Source organism: Mytilus galloprovincialis, chromosome 7 (genome assembly GCF_965363235.1).
Source record: "Mytilus galloprovincialis chromosome 7, xbMytGall1.hap1.1, whole genome shotgun sequence".
In the NCBI taxonomy this organism is placed as follows: Eukaryota; Metazoa; Mollusca; class Bivalvia; order Mytilida; family Mytilidae; genus Mytilus; species Mytilus galloprovincialis.
The window spans coordinates 34,805,629-34,815,229 of NC_134844.1; the positions used below are offsets into that span (position 1 = coordinate 34,805,629).

Sequence of the window (9,601 nt, forward strand, 5' to 3'; positions counted from 1 at the left end):
GTACTAAGTTGAATAGAAGTAAGCTAAAAAAAACCGACAGGGCTGGCCAAAATACAACTATGGTAATCTAGTCTATTGTAGAATATCTTTAGTTTTCAGAAAAATTCAAAGGTTTTTTAAAAAGTTATGCTACCAGTGCAGAACATTATTATTTTAACAAGATTACGCATGACAGTTTGGGAAAATATTTCATATTCTATTTCTTTTTGTTAGGATTTTGTATGAGCTATTTTCATAACATTAACATACTAGAATTTACCTGTTACTCAGTCTTTATTGTATTATATTTTGTTAGTTTGCCTAAATTTTAAAAGATAATTATCAAATCTAGGCATGGGTTCAAAACACATTCATATAAGGTTTTACTAGAAAGTCTGCAGTTCTTTTGGAAGACTATTTTATTGGCGAATTAATGTAACACAGGTACGAGATTTATACGCAGTTGTGAATCATTAAACAAACAATCTTCGTTTGAAATACAAGTTACGTTCTATCTTCAGGTAGGGTTTTAATTCCTTATTTGAGTCTTATTAATTGAAATTAATATTGCATGGCTTTTTTTCATGCGAATCCATAATTATGATTTGAAACTTCAGTTTCGGCAATTGTAAGTTTAGGAAAATCTCGAGTTTCAATCGAAGAAACAAATACATTGTATACAATGTTGACATTAGTTGATTAATATCTGCTGGTTCTTCGTGCAACGTCGTGGAAATATTTTTTCTTTTCGTCGTTTCTTGACAAAGTATTTTTTCTAATTATCTAGAGTTTTGAGTTTTAAATTCCCCTAAGAGGCATCAGTGGCCAAGTGTGCTAAGTAACTTTACTGTACTCCCTTGCCGGGCACACTGATGTTGTGAGTTATGATCCCGCTCTTGCAGATGCACACTACTCCCATCGTAATTTATTAGAATTGTCACTTTTCCTATCGAAGGCCGGTGTTTTTTCCGGCCATTCCGGTTTCCTCCAGCAGTAAAAACTGGCAACCACGAAAAAGCCCAAAAGCGGCGCTAAATAATGGCGTTAAAACACCAACAATCAATTAATAAATGTCTACTTGGTATATTCTGTCTCTTTTTCATGCACACCATAGCAGTTCGCAAACATAGAGATTCATTAATTTCTTATTCGAACAAATATATATTACAAGAACATTTAAACATATTAAAACGGTTTTAAGCGTAATTTATGATAAGAATTGGGAATCTGTTTTTATGGAAGTATGTGCTACAGTTTTGAAAATACTTCCATTAATTATTTAAACTGCAATTGCTGTCAACCTAATTAAAAGACCATCAAATCACGATATGTATCTAGGAGATTGTATTGTGACAGAGAATTACTGTTTTAATATTTTTTCTGTAAAACTTAATACTTAGCTGGGGACGGAGAAATTTCTACCACTATGGCCAGCGACATCAAACCTGCAGTTGTTGAACGATCTAATACTAATGTTTTTTTTTAAAGAAGCCAAACTGGAGGAGTTCGCATCCTTTTCAAAGCCAACCAATTATGAAGTTTAAGATTATTGAACCTAGAAATTATAAATAGACCTGTTCTAAATCTGTTTAAGGCCGTTTGTTTTCTTCGAAGAACAATGTCTTTATAGCAAAGTTGATCATGAGCTAAAATGAATTTAGCTATCTCTATTCAACTGCTATAAGTCTTAAACAGTTTTGATAATGTATACATCATTTTATATGTCTAGCTTTCATATTTTGATTGAGGTAAATCTAGAAAAAACAAAAAGTAAACATTGCAAGGAATCGTTTAAGAAAATAGCCCCTGTCTGCAATAAATTAATGGAAAGTTAACTCTTTAATTATTCAGTTTGTATAGCTAAATTATTTTTATTCTATAGAAAAATGAAACATATATTTCAATTGAACGTTGCCGTATTTTTTCAATTGAATACAGTTTTCATGCTTCAAGGGTTTCAAATATCTTTTTTGCACTGAGACATCAAATTCAAAGGACTGGTGTACTTCCTTGTTCACTGAACCAAAGCTTATGTTTGCCAATAACAAACGATTGATCGATAGATAAATATGCTTACAAATTATAATGTAACCTTTACGTAAGTAAGTCGGATAAAATAATATATATCTATTAGCTTATATCTTTGATTTTTGCGATTAAATGTTCCCAATTTACCACAATAGACATAGTTATCTTATGATCTTTTTTTTTAAGTGCTTCGGATCTATACGTTATTCAGTTGTTTTAAAAAAAAATCCAGTAATGTAATGAACATAAAGAAGAAACACAAGTTAGATATCTTGCAAAAGAAGTTTACTTTTGATGAATATTGTATTTCCTTCTATTAAGTTCTTTTTGGTCATTTGGTCATATAGATCAAAACGTTTGTATGTATTTATACAACCCTTACCGTCACATATCATGTTGTCCGAGTTCCCGGTGATAGTTAACAAAGAATACATGTATTTTACTTGTTATAAAATTATTTTCTTTTACTTCTGAAATTGTACGTGTGTTTTCAACATTAGATTGGAGTTTATTTTTAAAATATTAAACCGATTTCACTTTAACGCATTACAGTTCTATTTGAGATCGATTGCGAATATTTAAGTGATCAGAACTTGTTTCAAAATATATGATTTTCTAATAGAAGTAATCGTGATTATTTTTTGATAAAAAGGCAACATCTTTAATTTTCCCAGTTAAGATGTACTTTTTTATCATGTGGTTTTCCATGTTGTTATGTTATGCTATTGTTTCAGAAAAAGGGAGAAGGTTTAGTACCATTAAAACTTTAATCCCGCTGCAAATGTTTGCCCCTGTCCTTAGTCAGGAATCTGATGTACAGTAATTGTCGTTTGTTTATGTAATTAATACGTGTTTCTCGTTTCTCGTTTTTTATATAGATAAGACCGTTGTTTTTTTTTTCGTTTGAATGGTTTTACACTAGTAAATTTGGGGCCCTTTATAGCTTTTTGTTCGGTGTGAGCCAAGGCTCCGTGTTGAAGGCCGTACATTGACCTAAAATGGTTTACTTTTATAAATTGTTATTTGGATGGAGGGTTGTCTCACTGGCACTCACACCACATCTTCCTATATCTATTTTCATACAATTTCAAAATTGTCTTAAACTTTTAAAAAAAATCTGGTAATTGTGTATAAGCCTTTATACATATATTTAGTAGGGAACACTCCCAGGAAGAAAGTAAAATATTGGTTCTCTATATAGCTTTTTAACCTAGGGTTTGTTCTGTGTATTTGGAGGACGTGTTTTCAATAAACAAACAACGTTTACCCTAAAACCAAGTTGCCTAACTAATAAACTGTTTTGGAACAGAAGTGTACTATTGTGTTTTTTTTTGTTTCGTTCTAAATATGCTATTCCTGATGCAATAATTCAAACTAGAAATATTTTAAAACAGTCAATATGTGTCTGACCAACTTAACAACTAATAACTTACGAGCGGTTGAACAAACATAAAGTTATTACGTTAATTAGTATACGGGAAAATGTTGACTACAAATGATATGTTCATTTAACATTTAGAAACGTTCCAGTTTTGACAAGCAGGTAAAAGATATTTGGAAGATCTGTACAATGTGTTGCTTACATGTACTTCTTCTAAAGAATGTAAAGTGATAAATATATATATATATTTATATAGCCCCCCATTTCAATTTCATTTAACTTCATTTACCGGTATACAAATAATGCCCTTTTACTGAGTAATTCAAAGGATGCTCGAAATAAAAGATATCACAGATACAGTAAAGACTGGCTGATATCGGAATTTGCAAAAATTTGTATCACAAATGAAAATAGATACGCTCTACTTGTCGTCTATGGTTTTTCTTAAATTGTGATATTCCCAAATCCAAATTATAATCGTAGTTTTTGAAATTGAAATGTGCCACACGACTGGTTCAACTGCTAGTAGAGGAGTTGCTTACCTTACGATTTGTGTTTTGTCATTACTAAAGGTCTTTAAGTCGCATTTCTCTTTGTTCATGTCGTTGTTTGTTAATTTTAACCCTTCTTTTTAAATATGTATTGGACCATGGTATTTTCCTAAATGTAAAATCATGGTAGGGGTTTAACAATATAGAGAAATAGTTTCAACATTGGATTACAAAACCTTTTAATCAAGTGATTATATGCACCAATCCAATAGGCTTATTTTTTTCTTTCTGATATATCATATCTAGAATATTCTCACTACTGAGATTGTGTTGATTGCCGGAATTCATTATTTGTTATTCTCTTTGATATATCTTGACATGAATTTAAAAAAAATTTAAACCATGAATAGGAAGTCAAACGGCAACTAAAGACATGGCAACACCTTCTCAACAACCTCCACCTTATGGCTCACCAAACCAGCCACCATTACAACAGCAAGGGCAACAATATGTTCACCAATATGTTCAACAGAACCCACATGGATTCGTTCAATCACAGCCCCCACGAGAAGGATTCAGTGATATTTCCGGTGGATATGGATATAACCAACCACCCCATTCACCCCAACCAATGGTAAACACATCATCGACTAGTGTAGTGGTAAGTACAAGGGAAAACAAACAATACAACATGACAGAAAACAAAATGTATCAGTCTATCAATATGCACAGTTTTTCGTGGACAGAATCGACTAGCATACAAAATATTTAACCGGATGTCATTGATGAGATACATAACTTACATAACTGGATTTGTTTGTGTTAATTTTTTTAACTTTCGACTCAAGGACTATAAAACTTAGAATAGAAATGAGAAATGAGTCAAAACAAGTAATAACCCAACCAAAGATCAAGAAACAGCCGAAAGCCGCTAAAGGGTCTTCAACATAGCGGGAAAAAAATCCCGTTTCCGGAGGCGGGCTTTAGCTGGTTCCTCAACAAATATGTGTATTAGTTCTTTGAAAATTGACTTCACACTAGACGCCAAAACGTATAAATGGACTTAAATTAAAGAAAACATACAAGACTAGCAATGACCAGATGTTCATGACTATATTACAATCAATATGTTCGTCCATTCATTCGTTCAACAAATACTTATTACCCCTCACTTAAATACTACTGAACACAACTCATATTTGGTACGAGGTTGCCAGTGGAGATTTATATTTACTAATTGATGATACCTTTTATTTTTCAATATGGTGAATGATTTCTTTTTGAAAATGTCGTCAGCATTTTACCCATTAAACTAGAAGGACTTCGTATTTGGCAAGCAGTGGTAATTTTAAACCTGTATCTGCTTTTTGAATGTATCAAACACCTAATTCCCTATTTCAGACACTTTGACATACACATGTACAAATAAGGGTGCTACTCTTAGTACGACAATGTGTGATTTCTTGTTTATTTGACCTTCAAACGAGTGCTTCTGAAGATTCTTGAGTACAAAAGTATGTGACAGATATCTTTAATTAGGAATAGTATTTATGTACTTTTTTGTACAACTAACCTCCAGGAAACCATTGCAATCGAATATGTAATTTAAAATTTAAGTTGAATTTTTCAGCAAAAGTCATGGTACGGTATAGTTTTGGCATAAAATGACTACCACATTTTTTAGACTTATGGGAAAGTAGCAAGTAATGCTTAAGATTCCAGATTTAACAAAGAAAGCCGTTGATTAGTGATTTTTTTCCGTTGTACTAGTATATGGGGATTGAAAATGCATTCGGTTGTATTTTTATTGTGATTAATAAAAGCTAAAAGCATAAAAGCAGCATAAGACGTTCATGGACTAAAGATGTTTTTGTACCTTTTGATTAATCCTTACTTTGTAGGATATATTAAAATACAATTTGCTTTATAGAATATATAGAAGTACATGTAAGATCCTTTTCAAAAATTATCTGTCACCTTTTATGTGAAAGTTTTGTTTAAATATGCATTCACATATTTCTGTACCAAAAACCCAGAAAACATTATTGTTTAATAAACTGAATGTGACTTTTTTCCTTTTTAAACTGGTTATGTTAAGCATTCCTGTCAAGTTTTGTCATAATCAGTTCAATAGTTTTAGAAATATATAGTTTAATAAAAGGCGACATCTACAGCGATTCGAGCAAAATTTCTCCGACAAATCAAAATCAATCCGCATCATGATAGAATATGGTGTTGACCAATAAATGATCAAATATTTATCTGATCATCTGCCTACAAACAGTTGAATATGATACGAAAGATGATTTTAGGGAGATAAATACCACTAATGAACCTCTTTGTCTTCTTTACAATGTCTCTTTCGGTCTATTTATACCTCTCATTTCATCAAAATTTCAACTTTTCAGGTCATTAAATCAAAATAATGGGGTAACTTTCACTCATTTATGATAGACTTGTTATAGGAAATGAGTAGTTGAAGTATTTAAGCAGAATGAACGAACAATCCGTATAAAAGTTAACTGTCTTCAAGGAGGTTTCAATAAGTCCTTACGTAAAAAAATAACTTACGCCGCATTCCAGAGAGGGACACAAAAGGCCTCTCTTTTAGTAAATAATTTGTTTTACAGCATTAAAAAAAAAATTATAACAGTTACTATATATTTATTCAATTATTTCTTAGGAAAATGTTCTATCATAGTATAATATAAGAAATAAGGAGATAAAGCTCCCCAAAACACTAAGTATGGCTTATTCTGTGAACTGAATATTCATGATAGAGTTCTATTTCATGGAAATTTTCTAATAAAATGTGTTTTGGAGACTCAATCCACTCAGAATATTTCATTTTTTGTAATATATAACTTAAATGACAAGAAATTTTAACACATAAGAGTACTCACAAGGTCAAAGGTGTATGTATAATTTCCCATATTAGGTGTAATACCATGATTTCTCCTATTAGTCTTTGTTAAATTTGCACTTTTCAAAAAAATGTGCAGAATTTATCTTTGTTTCAGATAAGAAATTCTTTGCATGAGTAAAGTTTTATTCTGTCCAGTACTATAGAACAATTTCACAGAACATTTCATTGCGTATAAGAAAATAACGATCACTGGAAGTTGACCAATTAAAGTTCCTCCTTATTAAACCTGTGTACAAGTTTTAGTAACCATGCAAGCTCAAGTTTACAAAATATTCTAAAGAAACCTATAAACAAATAATGGTGCTCTGAAATACCAAGACATATTTTAATGGCAAAGAAAATGTTTTACTACAATAAAATGTAAGATTAATTACCTACAACTGTCAAATTCATGGAAATATTTTTTTTCGACCTAACTTTGTATAAAGCCGGATGTACCATGATTTGGTGGTATTACACCTACCAGAAACTTTTCTTTTTACAGGTTTCACAACCACAATGTGGACCAACTATACTTGTTAACCCTGCTCCGTACAGCTACATGACACCAGCAGTATTGACCTGCATATTTTGTTGTTGGATCACTGGGATTGGAGCTATCATTGCGGCAGCTATGGTAATGCATACATAATTTATCAGTTAAAAATGTTGCATGTTATTTTACAAATGTTTGTATTAATCCTGTAAAACGATATGCAACTGTCATGCGGGAATACATATCACAATGCAATTTAAAAAAAAAGCAAAGAAAAGGAACAGCATAAAGGAAAAAAAAAAACACATTGAAAATAATTGTTTGCACACTATACAGAAACTTCAATTTAGACTTGGCTTAACAAATTAAATTAAAAAAAACACCAATCTATTTCATGCATTTTTAAATTTTGTTGACTGGTTTCATTAAAAGAAAACTTGGATAGCATTTTCGAGAAATTAAATTCTTTTGAATAAATTTGTAACTGTTCATAACATCAATAAAACCTAATATTATATTTAATTTACAGTCCCAAGGTCAAGCCAGTGAAATGAAATATGACGAGGCGAGAAAATCAGCTACCATAGCTAAAATACTTACTCTCGTAACCTTATGCTGCGGTATTGGTGGTTATGTTATCTGTATTGTTGTTGCAGTGGCAGGCAGTAGCAATAAAGATGGGTACTAAGAGAACATTGTTTTGCTGATTTATAAACATATAACTATAGGACAAGGAAATAATTACATGTGTTGTGTGATTAAGTTAGTGTACATAGTTGAAAGCATGGGTTTGTCTTCCCCGGTTTAACGCTATTTTATGTATATTTCTTGGGATTTTGGCTGGAATCACGCCATATGTCATTAACATATCAACCGATATTGATTTTTTGTCTAAAGCTGTTTTAGCAGGCTTTAAATTATTCGAGAAAAAATATCAACAAATAAGAGGACGAGTCACCCTTGTGAACAATATTACTTCTTTTCAATTATCTTTTACATCACTTAGTGTAAACACCTTTGCTTTAAGGTTACCTATTTCGCAATATTTCTGATTATATTAATTAACTTGCATCACATATCATAATAGCATTTTTTAAGCTTAACTTTTTACTTAGTATGCTACACATAAAAAGAAGATGTGGTAGTTCATTTTACTATTTTAACTTTGCTAAACTCATTACATTGATATCTTGCTTGATTCATTTTCTTTGTATTTTACCATAACATGCATTTGTGTATTTAGTTTGTGATAGATTTTCAATAAATGGATTGTTTATCTAAGTCTTCTGCGAGTTAAATTAGAGAGGGCTCCGCTGCATTATGTTCACCTGTTTTCATGAACAACTTTATCAATTGACATTTTTGGAAGATGGAATTTAAGAAAAATTCTTTGACCAAAACAATCCACTTTTATTTATTAATTAGTTTCCCACATTTAAATATATCAATACTTACGCAGTAATTTTTAGTCAAACGAATATTCAATGCTTTCCATAACTAAAAAAAAGCGCCGTATCCAATGTCACTAACAGAAACTAGAATCGACACCATGCGGGACAGGACAATTTGTCGCTTCAAACGAGACCCCCCCCCCTCAAAAAAAAAACAAAAAACAAACAAACAAACAACCAAAACTACAACAAGAAAAATATTAATTAGTCCAATTTTAGTAAATAAAAAGCATTGCGCGAATGCACATGCAAAGTATTACTAGAACCAAGTTTGCACATATACATTGTACAGGAAATAGAAGAATACTCCCACAATGCATTGGCATTCCTTTCAAGTTTCAAAGCCTTATGGAGCTGATATCGGGTCTGATATCAGGTCATCTTGCGTTAAAAAGGTTGTCAAATTTTTTATCAACAACCACTACTAGGAAGAACAACTGTTTAGTTACATTACACTTAATTTTATAGTTGTCTAAAAACAAATAGTTGTAATTTATGCATGGGGACGGGTAAGGAGTTACGAGGGGACACTAATTGCTATATTAATTTGGTCAGAATAACTCGACAGTTTCATCATTTCTTTTCTAAAGTGTCCTTTTGATGAGGGCCTTGATGGGGTTTACAGTATACAACTATAAAGACACAAATGACCTCAAATGGAAAAGAATAGTTCAAACTTGCCTCTTAATTCACTACAAACCATTAAAAGTCTGAAATGGCCTATATCTGTACTCGACTGTACTGAGTTTTACTCGACCAGTCTGAATTCGTCTGAGATTTACTTGATAATACTCGACTGAATTCTGAACCATACTTAACAGTCTGAATGTGTACTTGACCAGTACTTAACCATTTTATACGAGTCTAAAC

General features: G+C 31.5%; 1 protein-coding gene across 2 annotated transcripts; it reads left to right on the plus strand.

Moving 5' to 3' along the window:
• The first annotated feature begins 376 nt into the window (after nt 1-376).
• Nucleotides 377-8,561, plus strand: LOC143082851 (uncharacterized). 2 transcript variants are annotated; one of them, XM_076258808.1, is made up of 4 exons: nt 377-500; nt 4,290-4,540; nt 7,290-7,421; nt 7,810-8,561. In XM_076258808.1, exons 2-4 carry the CDS (start codon nt 4,313-4,315, stop codon nt 7,966-7,968), a joined length of 519 nt encoding a protein of 172 aa, XP_076114923.1. In that variant the 5' UTR covers nt 377-500; nt 4,290-4,312; the 3' UTR covers nt 7,969-8,561. The 2 variants fall into 2 exon arrangements, with proteins under 2 accessions (XP_076114923.1, XP_076114924.1); XM_076258809.1 differs by having other exon boundaries at nt 401-423.
• Nucleotides 8,562-9,601: the final 1,040 nt, after the last annotated feature.